Source organism: Lithobates pipiens, unplaced genomic scaffold, assembly GCF_037356315.1.
Source record: "Lithobates pipiens isolate NorthernLeopardFrog02 unplaced genomic scaffold, aLitPip1_a1.2 Scaffold_23, whole genome shotgun sequence".
In the NCBI taxonomy this organism is placed as follows: Eukaryota; Metazoa; Chordata; class Amphibia; order Anura; family Ranidae; genus Lithobates; species Lithobates pipiens.
Genome location: NW_027507785.1, coordinates 300789661 through 300807587, shown reverse-complemented (window position 1 = coordinate 300807587; position 17927 = coordinate 300789661). Strand labels below are relative to the sequence as shown.

Sequence of the window (17927 nt, the reverse complement as noted above, 5' to 3'; positions counted from 1 at the left end):
ATCTGGCTGCTAGGCTGTCTGAGGGCCTATCCAGAAGCAAGAGCGCAGCGTAGGGTTGGGGTTGCGGCTTCCAGTCCAACCAGAGGTTACGGTTCTGCCGGCCGGAGATCCTGTCGTGGTCGGAGTTAGAGGAGAAGTTGTTGCCACTAAGGGACCATTTTATTACCAGGGATGACAGTGAGTAGCTGAAACAAGTACCAGAGCAGTATTCTCGCCAACCGGGGAAGAATAGGGAAACTTCAGCAGGTGTCAAGCCAGGGAGAGGTGATGCTTGCAGAGCAGCCTTGTGTGTTAAGCCAGGGACCGAGCAGGCCAGTGCGGTGACACTTGAGTATCTTGTATGCCAAGCTAGGGACCCAGCAGGGAAGCGGGGGTAGCGCTTGAGGAAGATACTGAGAGCAGATTGGAAGAGCTCAGGGGATCCAGTGGCAGTGGATCAGCAAGTCTAGTGAGAGAGACTGGGAGATCAGTTGAGTGAAGATCTGCAATAGTAGATTGTAGAGGAAGTAAAGAGTTCATTGTAACCTTCGTTGGAATCTGTTCAACATTGTTGCCATAGGAGACAGCGTGTCTACACATACCGCAGATGTGGTGCCTGCTGGGTGCTTTTCCCTGCATGGCTGTCCACCTATAGAAGTCTCGGAGTCTGCTAATTAACATTGCAACTACTGAAGGGTGTCCTGGCCCTAAACCCTCTCCCACAGTTCTGTTTGAGACAATAAATCTCTTTGCATTCAAGAAGTGTCTGGCGCCCACGAATCTACCTTGCACTACACCCACCATGCCTTGTAACCCACTCTACACAGAAGGATGTCAGCTGTCCCTAACTCTGGAGGTTCTCATTAGACCAAAGGGGACCCGGGACCTTGCTACAGTAGCCTATTGATGAGGAAATAATAGACAATTGACATTTTCCTGAAGGAGGTGGAGGGATCAGGTTATTGGGGTACTTTCTCATGTTGTGAAATAGAAAAAGATGTCATTGACCTATTCCAAATCTGACTCCACATGACCTCACAGGGAATCATCTGTCATTTATTTAGATTAGTGGTTTGCAGATTATTATGTACTTGTCAAATCTACTTCAGTTCTTGTTATTCACTGCAAAGTAATTTAGATGTCATACCAGCGAAATGAAAGATACATTTTATGTCATAAATAGTAAACTATATGACAGTTGGCAAACGTAGGATATGATACAGTAATTTTTCTGCAGAGTAGTAACTAGTGAAAGAAATTATGGAACGGTTTATTTATTACAGGTATTTATATATTGCTGACAATTTACTTGGTGCTTCACATCCTTTACATACATATTCGTCCCTGCCTTCAAGGAACTTACAATCTACTCATGCATACATACACATAGGAGTGCCATCCAGTGCCACCTGCCAGTGCAATCCAGTGCCACCTGCCAATGCCAGTTAGTGCCACCTGCCAATGCCAGTTAGTGCCACCTGCAAATGCCATCTGCCAGTAAGTGCCACCTGCCAGTGCCAACCAGTGCAATTCAGTGCCACTTATCAACCTGTGCACTTGCCAGTGCCAACTGCCTACCATTGCCACCTTCCAGTGCCACCTGCCAGTGCAATCCAGTGCCACCTGCCAATGCTAGTTAGTACCACCTGCCAGTGCCAATTAGTGTCACCTGCCAGTGCCATCTGCCAATGGCAGTTAGTGCCACTTGACAGTGCTATCCACTGACACCTGTCAGTGTTGCCCGTCGGTGCCACCTGTCAGTGCTGCCCATCAGTGCCCCCTGTCAGTGCCCATCAGTTCCAACCTCAATGTCAGCACATCATGAAGGAGAAAAAAAACGTAATTGCAAAATCTTACAAAAAAAAGTTGATATATGTTGAGATATATATATATATATATATATATATATATATATATATATATATATATATATTTTTTTTTCTCTTGGCATCAGGCATGAGCAATTCTTATTGCCCGATGCCCAAGACATGCAGCTCTGGGCAGAGAATTTAAATAACTGGCTCCTAACTTTTTCAGCTGGCTCCTAGATTCTAAGCAAACTTGTAAAGCCCTGATTATATATATATATATATATATATATATATATATATATATATATATATATATATATATATATATATATATATATATATATATATATATATATAATATTAATATGGTATGCGCTAGATTTGGCCATTTCTGCTGCTAATTCCTGACAAACTGCCTGAGCAAGAGCCCTCAGGATCCCGAAATATTATATTTTAACAAATGCTGCAGATTTAAATTTGCACTAAAATGTTAAAGCTTATATGAAATTTTAGTTTTTGGGTTTACATAAACTTTATGAATCCATTAGGGAGCAATGACACGGTGAGCAGACCCTAGCAAAGTAAAAAAAATGGGCTAAGTTCCTCTGTAACAAATGTTGATAGTGCTCACATTCATGTATATATCCAACAAAAAGTTTTAAGTTCCATGTAATATACTTAACAGATGAGAAGTGAAAGTCTGAACCCTTGTTATAAGAAACTAGATCCAGTATGAAGGTCTGAACACCGCGAATGTACGAACCGTTCTATGAATTCTGATAAATTGCGGGCTCATTCTGTGGCCATTCTCCTCAGCATGTCCTTAATAACCTGTCATTTTGGGGGAGCTCTGGTTTCTATGGCTGGCAGAGGTAGCACAGACTTTGCTTTTGTAATGTCTGAAGTTTAGACATGTTGATATATAACACTGTTCCTCCAGAGCTGGTCTCAGGACTCCAGATGGTGGAAGTGATCCAACAGGTCAGAATCGTTCAATTAATTCACCATACAAGTCCATGAAAACTCGGGCATAAACGTTCGCTGTGTGCACAGGAAGCAGCCTGATTTATACTGCTGGTTTAATAATTCTACAAATATTCATCAAATTGAAAACTAAGATTATTTGCGTGAGTCAGCTGAGGGTGCAAACGTCTATTCTTGTGCAAATTCCCGGAGGAACTTTATGCTGGATGTCATAAGTCAGTTTTGCAAATGGACTACATTAGTCAGCTTTGGCTGTGTCATCTCCAGCTAAATAACTACAGATCTAAAATGCATATATAGGAATTGTTTAACCTGCCAAAAGTAATGAACATACAATGGTGAGCCACGTGCCCTTGTTGTGTAGGCCTGTGTCTATGCAGTGATTGTGGCACCTCACTGGATCCTAACTGCCCTTTGGACTGTATTACCACCCTGGTTACGTCTTGTCTGAGCTATTTCATGAACCTCTTCCTCCTGCTTGACGCAGGACCTTCCAGTTGAACTTTCACTTTAACCACTTGCTGACCATGCTATAGCTGAATGACGGCTACAGCGTGGTTGTCCATTTCTGGGAGGGCCTCTATTGATGCCCTCCCAGAACCGTGGCAAAGCTATGGTGTGCACCCGGTACGCTCTGTGATTGCATATATTGGTAAAGAGCCAATCCATATCGGCTCTTTACACCATAATTGGACACAGCTGATCACGTGGTAAACACTTGCTGGTTATCGGCATTCCTTTCCTCACACTGTCACAAGGTGAAGAGAGAGCCAGTAACCAGCAAGTGTGAAAGGGACATCTACACTGATAATCAGTGCTGCCAATCAATGCCCATCAGTGCTGCCAATCAATGCCCCCTCATCAGTGCTGCATATCATTGCAGCCTCATCCATGCTGCATATCGGTGCAGCCTATCGGTGCCTTCTCATCAATGTCCATCCTATCAGTGGCCATCAGTGACACCCCACCAGTGCCCATCAATGCTGCATATAAGTGCAACCTGTTTTGCAAAGTTTTAGAACATAAACCAAGAAAAACTTCTTTTTTTTTTTTTTTTTTTTTAAACATTTTGGTCGTTTTTTCTTTGTTTAGCAAAGAATAAAAAATTTCAATTGTGATTAAATACCATCAAAAGCAAGCTCTATTTGTGGGAAGAAAATGATAAAAATTTCATATGGGTACAGTTCTGCATGACCGCGCAAATGTAATTCAAAGTGTGACGGCACTGAAACCTGAAAATTGTCCTGGGCAGGAGGGGGGTGAAAGTGCCCAGTAGGCAAGTGGTTAAAGTAAAACCTACCAGGCCTAAACCGTTTTCAACGTAACAATGATAGTGCAGATGCTTGCAAGTATTGGATTTCTATGTGTAATGTGTGCGAGTGAAAGGGCTGAACAGATAGATAGAAGTGAAAGTTTGTTCTGATGGATCTACCGTAAAATGATTTTTCTTTCAAAGAAGCGGATCCATGGTTGAAATCGAGTATAGGTGGTCCCTGTTCTACTCCTAGACTGCTGCCTCTCTGGTAGTAACAAAAGGAATGGCTCTATACAGTACATTATTGGATGTGTACTAAGATTAGCCTGGTACAAAATTTCATCTCACTTATGGACTTTTTGAAACATTGAACAGTTAAAACCTTAGTCAATGTGTTTTTTGGGAAAAAATCCTATATACAATTACTGAATGTCAGAAACCATGAAATCAGACCAAGACAGAAGTACAGTTAAATCACACTTGTTTAATAATAAAACTAAATGGAACAAACATAGTCAAAACATAGCCAGAGTTCAGTAACTGGAACGGATAGTCAGACAAGCCAAATGTCAGGGAGACCGAGATGAGCGTAGTAAAATGGCAAGCAGGATCTGAAGCCAGAAGGGATGTCAGCCAAGCAAGTCTTTTAACAGGAATGCAGGAGAGTGTCTCTGCAATGTTGACCAAGGCGAAGGCAGAGATCCACTGGGCTGGGCAGCTTAAGTAGGTAGGACTGACGAGTAGGATATCATCAACAGCTGAGTAACTGTGGAGCGATAGGAGCTGACTAACTAAGTGGCTAACTCTGAGACGGAAGGGCTGAGTCCAGCCCTGACACTGACTCATTTTGTGGGTCAGATTATTTGGATTGTCTACCATTTTGTTGACATGGACGTTTTAACAATACTTTAATGCGCAATATATTTTCTTTTCTAATATTAATATATTCTTTACAGGAGATGATTACAGTGTTTTTCCCTTTTTTTTTTTTTTTTTTTCTTTTTGTATGTTGGCCCTGAAGGAGGAGGCTTTTTCCCCTGAAACGCATTGGCTGTAATTGATCCTCTTCTTCCCATTAAATGTTTCAAAAAGTTCAGCAAGTGATATGAACTTATGCACTATGTACTCAGTACACACCCATTGTTTCTATGTATGTAATAGATATGTTCAGCCCTAGTTATAGATTTATGAGAAATGCAATGTCAATAGAGGCATGGAGGAGCTCAGCTTTGAGTAAACTTAGGGCTAGTTTACACTTGCTTCAAAACATGGCTTCGGGCAGGCTTTGTTAAAGCTCTCTGCCAGTCAAAGCTCCTGTCACTAAATAAAATGGTTAGCTTACAGTCCTTGCTTTTGTTTGGTGCTTCGATTAGGCTTCCGTGGAGCTTTGATGAATCTTTGGTGAGGCTTCCGTGGAGCTTTGGTGAGGCTTCAGTGGGGCTTTAAGCGAGCTCTGCCATAGACTTCTATGGAGGCTTTGAAGACGCTTTGAAGCACCACTGAAGCTACATGGGGTATAATGTTTTAAGCGAAGCAGAAGCAAAGCAAAAGCAAGGACTGTAAGCTAACCATTTTATTTAGTGACCGGAGCTTTGGCGTTCAGAAAGCTTTAACAAAGCCTGGTTGAAGCCGAAGCAAGTGTAAATGAGCCCTAAGGGGGAATATGATTAATATGTATAAATAAATAAGTGGTCCATATAGCCAACTTGGTGTTGAGTTATTCAATTTTAAGGTAATCGGAGGACAAGGGGGCACTTTACGTCTGGAGGAAAAGAGATTTCATCTCCAAATACGGAAAGGTTTCTTCACAGTAAGAGCTGTGAAAATGTAGAATAGACTCCCTTCAGAGGTGGTTCTGTCCACCTCAGTAGATTTGCTTTAAAAAAGGCCTGGATTCTTTTCTAAATGTATATGATCTTACTGGGTATTAACATTTTATAGGTAAAGTTGATCCAGGGAAAACCCAATTGCCTCACAGGGGATCAGGAAGGAATTTTTTCCCCTGATGGAGCAAATTGGATTGTGCTTTGGTGAGGTTTTTGCCTTCCCCTGGATTAACTGTGGGTATATGATTGTGTATATGGGATTGTATGAACCCCCCCCCCCATATTGGTTGAACTAGATAGGCTTGTGTCTTTTTTTTTTTTTTTTTTTCTTTTCTTTTCAACCAGACTTTGTAACAGATATGCAACTGTTTACTATTTGTTGTTCTAATGTTTTATACACTTTATTTCCCTGTATGGGCAGCTTGAGGCCTCTTTGTCTGTTTTGACTGTGGGACAGAGGTATGGCCAGAGAGGCTTCAGTATGTGATGCAGGTGAAAATGTGTGAAATAAAAAATATAGAGGTAAATAATATGTCTACACACCCTAAGGAGATATAGGCATTAGCAGCGTTAAACTCAATCCCAGAAAGATATTACTTTACCACTTCAGCCCCGGAAGGTTTTACCCCCTTCCTGACCAGAGCACTTTTTACAATTTGGCACTACGTCGCTTTAACTGCTAATTGCGCGGTCATGCAATGCTGTACCCAAACGGAATTTGCATCCTTTTTTTCCCACAAATATAGCTTTCTTTTCTTGGTATTTGATTGCCTCTGCGATTTTTATTTTTTGTGATATAAATGGAAAAATACCGAAAAATTTGAAAAAAATATATATTTTCTACTTTTTGTTATAAAAAAATCCAATAAACTAAATTTTAGTCATACATTTAGGCCAAAATGTATTCAGCCACATGTACGTTACTTTGCCTGCCCGTGCCATTCTGCCAATGTATATCGTTGAGGTGGTCGGCAAGTGTTTAAACACAGAAAAATATATAAATCCAGCACAATGTCCTCATTATAAACTAGAATAAAAAAGTATAAAAAACGTCTCTGTAGAGTAATCAGCTATAACAAAATAACCAACAGTCCGTGGGGGAGTGTTGAAAAAATTGTAATTATTCCTCAGAATATTCATCCCTTCACCGCACCACATGGGACACCGCTCCCTTAGGCTTCTTTCACACGAACGATCCGTTCATGTCCGCCTGTCAGTTTTTTAAGCAGACCTGAACGGATCCTCCATAGACCTATAAGGAGCGTCGGATGTCAGTGGTGACACGTCCGCTGACATCCGACCTGCTCCGATCCGAAAAAGTGTGAAGGAGGAAAAACCTACATTTCCATCCGCCATCAGATTGGGTGAAGACGGACTCTACGGTCCGTCCTCATCTGCTCTCCCATAGGGGAGAGCACAGAGTGCAGAGACGGACCTGTCATCTTCCTGCTCAGCGGGGATCGACGGAGTGATCCCCGCTGAGCAAGTGGATGTTCACGGGGTGGATCATCACAGATGTGAAAGAGGCCTTAAGATTTTACACTCACCAGAAATTGGGTGAAAATCGGCCTTAAACTCCACAAATAAGTGGACTTCCTGGAGTTTAAGGCTGATTTTCATCTGATTTCTGGTGAGTGTAAAGTCTTAAGGGAGCCGTGTCCCATGTGGTGTGGTGAAGAGATGAAGATTCTGAGGAATTATAATTACAATTTTTTCAACAGCTGATTACTCTACAAAGACTTTCTTTTTTAAACTTTTTTTATTCTTGCTTATAATGAGGACATTGTGCTAGATTACATATTATTATGTGTTTTAAAATTAGTATGTTTCTGGGATTGGAGAGTTTAGAGCTGCTAATGCCTATATCTCCTTAGAGCAGGGGTGCCCAACCAAAGGCGCGGGGGCCACATTTGGCCCGCGGAGCCCTCTGATGTGCACCACCACTTCAGCACTTCAGTGGTGGTGCACTTCAGCATGGTTTATAAGTTGGAACACAAATCAGGAAGTTGACGCTATCTGTGACACGTGGTGTTTCTCAACGTTTTCCTTCTCTGGCCTCATTCTAAGGACTATAATGAAAGGACTTTTTGAGATCTTATATAATTAGTTCATTATTTTTTTTGCACAATATATTTTGTATTTTACCATAGAGTGTGGTTTAAAATTTAAGTTATTCATTGCATCTGTAATTCGTGGCAGTGTTGCACCTGTATGTGTTTGAGTGTTTTTGTATATGTGACACAATATTTTGGGATTTACTATATGTATAAGTAACAATTTTATATATGGTATTTTTTCACACAGAGTTTTCTTGCAATAAGGGACATTGCACCCCTATGGCAGTTGTAGATTAAACAGAGGCAAAAATTGCAGCTTCCATGGCTGAAAATGATAGGGGGGTTACTTACACTTTAAGCCAATGTGTGCCTAAAGTTAGACATTATAGTCTCAGCAAGTGTTTTCAACTGTCTAAATAATCCCTCTTTTACAATTAGAAAAGAGACTGGGGTATTAATGTTACATTTATAATGGAGAGTGGATTCTGTTATCCACTTTCCGCTGGACAGGAAGACCTCCCTGCTTAAAGGAAAACTGTATTTAATGAATACAACCTCCCTGCCCAATATTTACTATGCAACCCTTGCCAGCCTTGCTTCTGATAAAGTTCCTGCCCGAGCCTCTTCAGCCTGTACATGTGTACCATGGCCCTATTCATTCCTACTGGGAGCCATACTCATGGTGATCTCCAGTAGACCTGAAGAATACAGCTTTTCCCATAGAAAAGAATGGGCCCACAGTTCAAACCTGCAGACTGAAGAGGACCCAGCGAGGACTTTTTCCAGAAGCAAGGCTGCATAGCGTCCGGTGAACATTGCTGGCGCCTCTGGAATTTCACTGCTGACCTGGGTAGAAGTCAAATACACATGTACAGCCTATTCTAGATCAGCTTAGTTTCGTTTTTCAGACTTGTATCCCTGCAGCTGCATGCATGACCAAACTTTTTCGGTTTTTTTTTTATGTTAGAAATCTGGCCTCTTTGTTAGGGTACCACAAATTTTGCTGGAAACTACAAGTTCAATGGTAACATGTTTAAAACATGCATTACAAAGCACCACACCTAAAACATCCAGATATGAACTGGGCATTTATACAGAAGTTTGTCAGCTGGAGATCTGGTAGAGAGCACCAGGATGAGAAGATGTTAGATCTGCTTCCCGGATGACCTGATTTGTTATTTTGTCTTCTTTGTAGATGATGACACAGATATCGCATTCATGGACAACGAAGGTGATTTTGGCACAAGAGACACTCTGAGCATCGCTTCACCAGACTCTTTCTCCTCGGCGATGGAGGTAAACAATATTTCCCTTAATACCAGGTGTCAACAGACTTTCTAAACAAAGGGCTAGTTTACTGTCCTTGAGATTTTAAGGGGGCCACACTGTGGCTAGTGGGTGTAGAAAATGCCTTGGCGTCAGTGGGAATAACCAGTGCCTCAAGCTTGGTGGTAAAAAAAAATGACTTCGCGCTTGTGATCAGTAGGAGGAGGGATAGTGCCACGTCATTGGGATCAGTGGAAGTAATAGGGCCCCATTGTTGATATCAGTGGGGTGAATTATGCCCCATTTTTGGTGTCAGTGAGAGAAACAGCGCCCTATCGTTTTCCCCCCACTTTAGCAAATCGGACTATGCTCCATAGGGATTTTTTTTTTCTCTTCCTCTGGATCAACGGAGGGTATAGGATAGTGTTTATAGAGGTTTTCTATGTATTTATTTATTTTCTATTGGTTGAACTATATTGACGTGTGTCTTTTTATTTATTTATTTTTTTTCAACCAATTTAACCATGTAACTATGAATTGTTGATGTCACAGTGGGAGGAACAGTGCCCATTGTTGGTGTCAGTGTGAGGAAAAGACAAAAAAGGCTGAATCTGACCCATGGGCCACAGTTTGGAAATCGCTGCTTTATACAATACGTTTGCAGTTATATTATCGTTGCCCCCCCCCCTTCCTGCCCAGGCCAATTTTTAGCTTTCAGCGCTGTCTAATTTAAATGCAACACTGTACCCAAACAACATTTTTATCATTTTTTTCCCCACAAATAGAGCTTTCGTTTGGTGGTTTTTGATCACCTCTGCGATTTTTTATTTTTTACGCTATAAACAAAAAAACAAATGACAATTTAAAAAAAAAAAAATATATATAATAATTTTTACTTTCTGTTCTAAATCATATCCAGTTAAAAAAAATGTAAAAAGTAAAATATTTCTTTTGTTTCTGTTATAAAATTTTGTACATAAGTAATTTTTCTCCTTCACTGATGAGGCTGCACTGACGGGGACACTAATAAGCAGCACTGATGGGCCATGATTGGCGGCACTGGCAGGCATTACTGATGGGCACTGCTTACCATCTATAATGGGCACTGATTTGCATCCCTGGTGGTCATGAGTGGACATCCCTGTTGGGTCTGTACTGATAATCAATGATCTGTTTATCAGCACAGACCCCCCCCCCCCTGTCAGGAGAGTACCTTGTCAGTGCGAATAGAGGAAAATCCGATAAACTGCACTTCTGTTTACGATGTGACCAGCTGTGATTGGCACAGCTGATCACATGATAAAGAGCTTACGCCAGAAGCTCCTTACTGAGATTAGAGATGCGGTGTGTCAGACTGACACACCCCACCACCGATCGCCATGCTGTGCGCTCCCGCGGCTTATCCTGCTGGATGTCATATGACGTCCAGTCAGGATAATTAAATCACTTTGGGGGCGTCATATTGCTATATGGCGGGCGGGAAGTGGATAAATAACACAGCTTTGTAATTAAATACAAACCCCATCTGTTCAGGGGTAAAAATTACAGACATCAGAGAACACAATGCAAAACATGACACAGGAAGGGCCTAGATCTCACAGGTAACTCTCAATGCCAGCGAGTCAGTGTTTTGCAAAGCACAATGCTCCACCTCCAGCCACAGGGTGTTTTCAGTTGGGAAAATAATTATTTTATCCCCTGCAGATTTTGTAAATTTGTCCACTTACAAAGAAATTAAGGGTCTATCATTTTTATCATAGGTGTATTTTAAATGATAGACAGAATATCAACCACAAATCCAGAACAAACACACGATACAAATGTTATAAATTGGGTTGCAGTTCAGTAAGTAAAATAAGTATTTGATCCCTTACCAACCAATAAAAATTCTGGCTTCCCCAGACTGGCTACCGTATGTGTTAATGTGGTACACAAATTAGTCCTGTCAATTTAACTCGTTGTGTATAAGAGACACCTGTGCACAGAATCTTTCTTTCATTCAAACTTCTCATGGGCAAGACCAAAGAGCTGTCAAAGGACATGGGGTACAAGAGTTTAGACCTGCACAAGGCTGGAATGGGCTACAAGACCATCAGCAAGAAGATTGTTGTGAAGGAGACAACTGTTGGAGCGATTATTCGCAAATGGGAGAAATACAAAATAGCCATCAATCGTCCTCTGTCTGGCGCTCCATGCAAAATTTTCCTCATGGGGTAAGGATGGTTATAAGAAAAGTGATGGATCAGCCCAAAACTACACGGGAGGAGCTTCTGAATGATCTAAAGGCAGTTAGGACCACAGTCGCCAAACAAACCATTGGTGACGCAATATGCTGCCATGGATTGAAATCCTGCAGCGCCCACAAGGTCCTCCTCTCTCAAGAAAGCACATGTACAGGCCCGTCTGAAGTTTGCCAATGAACATCTAAATGATTCAAAGAAGGACTGGGAGAAACTGCTGTGGTCAGATGAGACCAAAATTTAGTTCTTTGGCATTAACTCGACTCATCCTGTTTGGAGGAAGAAAAATGCTGACCGTGACCCTAAGAGCACCATCTCTACAGTCAAGCATGGAGGTAGAAACATTATCCTTAGGGGTTGTTTCTCTGCCAAAGGTACAGCCTGACTTTGTCGTATTGAGGAGACAATTGACGGGGCCATGTATTGTAAAATTTTGGATGAGAACCTTCTACCCTCAGCCATAACACTGAAGATGGATCGTAGATGGGTCTTCCAGCATGACAATGACCCATAACATACTGCCAAGACAACAAAGAAGTGGCTCAAGAAGAAGCACATTAAGGTCATGGAGTGGCCGAGCCAGGCTCCAGACTCTAATTCTATAGAAAATGTATGGAGGGAACAGAAACTTCGAGTTGCCAAGTGACAGCCAAGAAACCTTAAGGATTTAGAGAAGATCTGTAAAAAAGAGTGGATAAATACCCTCCTGAGATGAGTGCAAAACTGGTCACCAACTACAAGAAATGCCTTACCTCTGTGCTTTCCAAAAAGGGTTTCTCCACCAAATACTAAGTCATGTTTTGCTTGGGGATCGAATACATATTTTACTCACTGAACTGCAACTCAATTTATAACATTTGTATTGTGCATTTTTTCAGAAATTTTGGTTGATATTCTGTCTCTATCATTTAAAATACACCTATGAAAAAAATATATATAGACCCTTAATTTCTTTGTAAGTGGGCAAACTTACAAAATCTTCAAGGGATCAAATAATAATTTTCCCCACTGTATGAAACCATTTAGCTCAGTACACACTTTTGGACCCAGTGTTCACAGTGCCCTAAGAGTAAGAATGAGGCAGTGCTGCATATACTGCCAGGAGGGACCATTGAGCACTTACAAGGATTATGTGACCAAGCTATTGACATTCAATATTGGATAATCTTAACCACATGCCGACCGGTGCATGCTGATGTACCTCGGCAGAATGGCATGGATAGGCAAATGGACATACAGGTACGTCCCTTTTAAATTTGCCACCGTGCCATCGCGTGCGAGCCGGCACGCGCAAACGCACTAGTCGGGACCTCCGTGAGTCCAATACCCGCGATCATCTCACGGGTAGGAAGAAAAAAGAGATGCTAATGTAAACAAGCATCTCCCCGTTCTGCCTAGTGATGGTGTCACTGATCTCTGCTCCCTGTGATTGGAGCAGATATCAGTGACATGCCAAACACAGCCACGCCCCCCCCCCACAGTTAGAAACACTCCCCAGGGCTGACTTAACCCCTACACTGCCATCTATTGGTTAACCCCTTCACTGCCAGTGTCATTTACACAGGCATCAGTGCATTTGTATAGCACTGATTGCTGTATAAATGACAATGGTCCCAAAAATGTGTCAAAAATGTTTGATGTGTCCTCCATAATGTCGCAGTCACGATAAAAATCGACCGCGCAATTGTCAGTTAAAGCAACGCAGTGCCGAATCGCAAAAAGTGCTCAGGTCTTTGGCCTGCAAAATGGTCCGGGGCTTAAGTGGTTAAAAACCAGAAAATGAGCCATAAAACGAGCTTTGACCTCAGCCACTGTGAGCACTTAAGTCCTCCAAGTCCCTTTTCCTCCTAGAAGTGACTTAGCAGCTGAGCTCCCTCTCCCATTGGTGACTCTTCAGCCTTCCGGCCTTCTAATTTCTTATATAAACACATTGTAGGCACTCCAATTCTGGAAGGTGGGGGATGAGCTACAGAGAAGGCTAACTTGAAAAACCTCAGCATTTCTACTGTGTAATTATTTAATATGAGAATAAATTGCTCCACAGTGGTTGCAGCTACGGTGGTAAGCAAGGACATTTTTTACTGGTAAGAATACCGTATGTAAATACTTCAATACTTCCATAGCCAAGCTAAAGGTTTACTTTAAGAGTGATTTTGTGACAAATATTTTGTACATCTTGAGTTATAGAAAGCTGAGTTAACCCTTTCATGACTAAGCCTATTTTTGGAATTTGGTGTTTACAAGTTAAAATCCATATTTTTTGCTAGAAAATTACTTGGAACCCCCAAACATTATATATATTTTTTTAGCAGAGGCTCTAGAGAATAAAACGGCGATTGTTGCAATATTTTATGTCACACGGTATTTGCGCAGTGGTGTTTTAAACGCAACTTTTTGGGAAAAGGGACACTTTCATGAATAAAAAAAAAACAAAACAGTAAAATTAGCCCAATTTTTTTGCGAAATGTGAAAGATAATGTTACGCCGAGTAAATAGATACCAAACATGTCACACTTTATAATTGCGCGCACTTGTAGATTGACGACAAAGTACGGTACCTAAAAATCTCAATAGGCGACGCTTTAAAAATTTTTTACGGTTACCAGGTTAGCGTTACAGAGGAGGTCTACTGCTAGAATTATTGCTCTCGCTCTGACGATCGCGGCGATACCTCACATGTGTGATTTGAACACCGTTTACATACGTGGGCGCGACTTCCGTATGCGTTTTCTTTGCTTCGCGAGCTCGCGGGGACGGCGGGCGCTTTGAAAATTTTTTTTTTTTTTTTTTATTTATTTTATTTATTTTTAAATGACTAAATTGTTTAAAAAAAAAAAAAAAAAAAAAAATTTGATCACTTTTATTGCTGTCACAAGGAATGTAAACATCCCTTGTGACAGTAATAGGTAGTGACAGGTACTCTTTATGGAGGGATCGGGGGTCTAAAAGACCCCCCACCCCTCCTTTACACTTCAATGTATTCAGATCGCCGAAAACGGCGATTCTGAATACCGGATATTTTTTTAAAACCGGCGCCATTGGCAGCCGAATAAACGGGAAGTGACGTCATGACGTCGCTTCCGTGTTTACGATGAGGAGACTGGAACGAAGCCGATTACGGCTTCGTTCCAGTTCCTCCTCAGCAGCCAGAGCCGACGGATCTCTAATCGGTGCTCCCGATCGAGCGGGAGCACCGGTAACAGCGGCGAGAGGCGGCGGGAGGGGGGGACGTCCCCTCCCGCTCCTCCGGCATAACAGCCGAGCGGCTTTTAGCCGCATCGGTTGTTATGCCTGGATAGCCAATCGCCTGCTGTAAAAAACGGTACCGGGATGATGCCTGCAGGTGCGGGCATCATCCCGGTATAACCCCCGGAAGCCGAGTACGCAGATGTGCGTACGCTCGGCGGGAAAGGGTTAATAATGTTGCATAGGGATTTACAGCAGATTATGATCTAGAGCAGGTTTTGTATAAGATTCTTACAGTGCCTTGAAAAAGTATCCATACCCCCTTGAATTTTTCCACATTTTGTCATGTTACAACCAAAAACGTAAATGTATTTTATGTGATAGACCAACACAAAGTGGCACATAATTGTGAAGTGGAAGAAAAATTATAGTTTTCAAAATGTTTTACAAATATATGAAAAGTGTGGCGTTCATCTGTATTCGGCCCCCTTTACTCTGATACCCTTAACTAAAATCTAGTGGAACCAATTGCCTTCAGAAGTCACCTGATTATTAAATTAAGTCCACCTGTGTGTAATTTAATCTCAGTATAAATACAGCTGTTCTGTGAAGCCCTCAGAGGTTTGTTAGAGAACATAAGGGAACAAATGGCATTATTATTTTAATAGGAACACACCAGACAGGTCAGGGATAAAATTGTGGAGAAGTTTAACTACTTCCCGACTGCCGGCCATCAAATGACGGCCAGGCGGCGGACCTATTGTGGCGAGAGGGCGTCATGACGTCCTCCCGTTTAAACGGAATGCGCTTAATCGTGCACGCGCATCCCTGTTTCTTCGGTGGTGGCGTGTCATGGAGACACCGCTCGCCACCGAAGGGGGTGAACAGCCATTGCGCATGGCTATTTACCACGTGATCGGCCGTGATGGAGTCACGGCCGATCACAGATGGTCACACCCCCACTGTGCATGGCGCATGCGTGCAATCGCAGTGCACGGCGGTGGCGGCGTGTTCCCCAGGAACACTGCTCATCATCGACGCTGGTAAACAGCCATTGGCCGGCTGTTTACCCACGTGATCGGCTGTGATAGTTTCACAGCCGATCACTAAAATGTAAACAAACCGCGGTAACGAGATGTTACCGGGTTCTCCTCCTCACACACCAATCGTGTGTGAGGAGGAGATTGCGGTAACATCTCGTTACTGCTTAGTGTACACCAATCGCACGGATTCCCCCCCCCCCCAATAAAGAGGGCCTGTCACCACCCCTCATAGTACATGTCACTCACAGTCCATCTGAGTACCCGAGTACCTGTCACGGCCCATCTGAGCACCCGAGTACCTGTCACGGCCCATCTGAGCACCCGAGTACCTGTCACGGCCCATCTGAGCACCCGAGTACCTGTCACGGCCCATCTGAGCACCCGAGTACCTGTCACGGCCCATCTGAGCACCCGAGTACCTGTCACGGCCCATCTAAGCACCCGAGTACCTATTTGCAGCCCATGCCTCATAGAATATACGTTGGGGTGTTTGCTTTCCAAAATGGGGTCATTTGTGGGTAATTGCACTGTCCTGGTGCTCCAGGACCTTCAAAATGTGATGGGTAGGAATGACATGAGATGTGTAATTTATGCTCCTAGAACGCCTGAAGGTACTACTTCAATGTTCGGCCTCTCTATGTGACCAGGCTGTGTAAAAGTCCTACACATGTGGTATCGCCGTACTCGGGAGGAGTAGCAAAATGTGTTTTGGGGTATAATTTTTGCTATATACAATACATGCTATGTGTTAGAAATATCTTATAAATTGACAACTTTGTGTTAAAAAAAAAAAAAAAATGCTTTCCAAAATGGGGTAATTTTATGGGAAATTCCATTGTCCTGGTACTCCAGGGACTTCAAAAGTGTAATAGGTGGCTGTGAAATGAGATGCGTCATTTTTGCTCGTAGAACGTCTGAAGGTACTACTTCAATGTTGGTGCTCTGTATGTGGCCAGACTGTGTAAAAGTCTCACACATGTGATATCGCCGTACTCGGGAAGAGTAGCAGAATGTATTTTGGGGTGTAATTTGTTGTATGCATATGCTGTGTGTGAGAAATAACCTGATAATATGACAATTTTGTAAAAATAATAAAAAATAAATCTATTTTGCAAAGAATTGTGGGAATGACAACTTAAAAAAAACTCACCATGCTGCTTACTTAATACCTTGGGATGTCTACTTTGTAAAAAGGGGTAATTTGGGGGGTATTTGTACTTTCCTGACTTGTTAGTGTCTCAAGAAATGAGATACACCTGATGTGCTGAAGGCCTGATCAGATGTGATTAATTTTCAGTGATTGGCACCATAGTTTGTAGACTCTCTAACTTTCACAAAGACCAAATAATATACACTAATGTGGGTTATTTTTACCAAAGATATGTAGCAGTATAAATTTTGGCCAAAATTTATGAAGAAAAATTACTAATTAGCAAAAATTTATGACCGAAACAAAGAAAATATTTTTTTCCCCAAAATTTACATTTTTATTTTATTTATAGCACAAAAAATAAAAAACCCACTAGTGATTAAATACCACTAAAAATTTGTGTGGAAAAAAGGACACAAGTTTTCATATGGGTACAGTGTTGCATGACTGAGTAATTGTCATTCAAACTGTGAGAGCGCTGAAAGCTGAAAATTGGTCTGGTCAGGAAGGGGTTGTAAGTGCACTTTATTGAGGTGGTTAAAGCAGGGTTAGGTTTGTAAAAAAAATATTCCAAGCTTTGAACATCTCACGGAGCACTGTTCAATCCATCATCCGTAAATGGAAAGAGTATGGCACAACTGAAAACCTACCAAGACATGGCCGTCCACCTAAACTGACAGGCCCGGCAAGGAGAGCATTCATCAGAGAAGCAGCCAAGAGGCCCATGGTAACTCTGGAGGAGCTGCAGAGATCCACAGCTCAGGTGGGAGAATCTGTCCACAGGACAACTATTAGTCGTGTACTCCGCAAATCTGTCCTTTATGGAAGAGTGGAAAGAAGAAAACCATAAGACATCCCACACCCTAGATTGCGGGAAGCCATGTGGGCGACACAGCAAACATGTGCAAGAAGATGCTCTGGTCAGATGAGACCAAAATTTAACTTTTTGGCCTTAAAGCAAAGCTGGTAGAGACTTGCCCAAAATGTATTTCAGCTGTAATTGCAGCAAAAGGTGGTTCTACAAAGTATTGACTCGGGGAGGCTGAATACAAATGTACGCCACACTTTTTTTACATATTTATTTGTAAACAAAATTGAAAACAATTTATCATTTTCCTTCCACTTCACAA

General features: G+C 42.1%; 1 protein-coding gene across 1 annotated transcript in view; it reads left to right on the top strand.

The window, feature by feature from the left end:
- Window positions 1-17927, top strand: part of MIGA1 (mitoguardin 1) — a 151267-nt gene that overhangs the window by 91339 nt on the left and 42001 nt on the right. The window contains exon 8 of the mRNA XM_077450420.1: window positions 9108-9208. Coding sequence (XP_077306546.1) covers window positions 9108-9208 — 101 coding nt within the window. The remainder of the gene's footprint in view (window positions 1-9107; window positions 9209-17927) is intronic.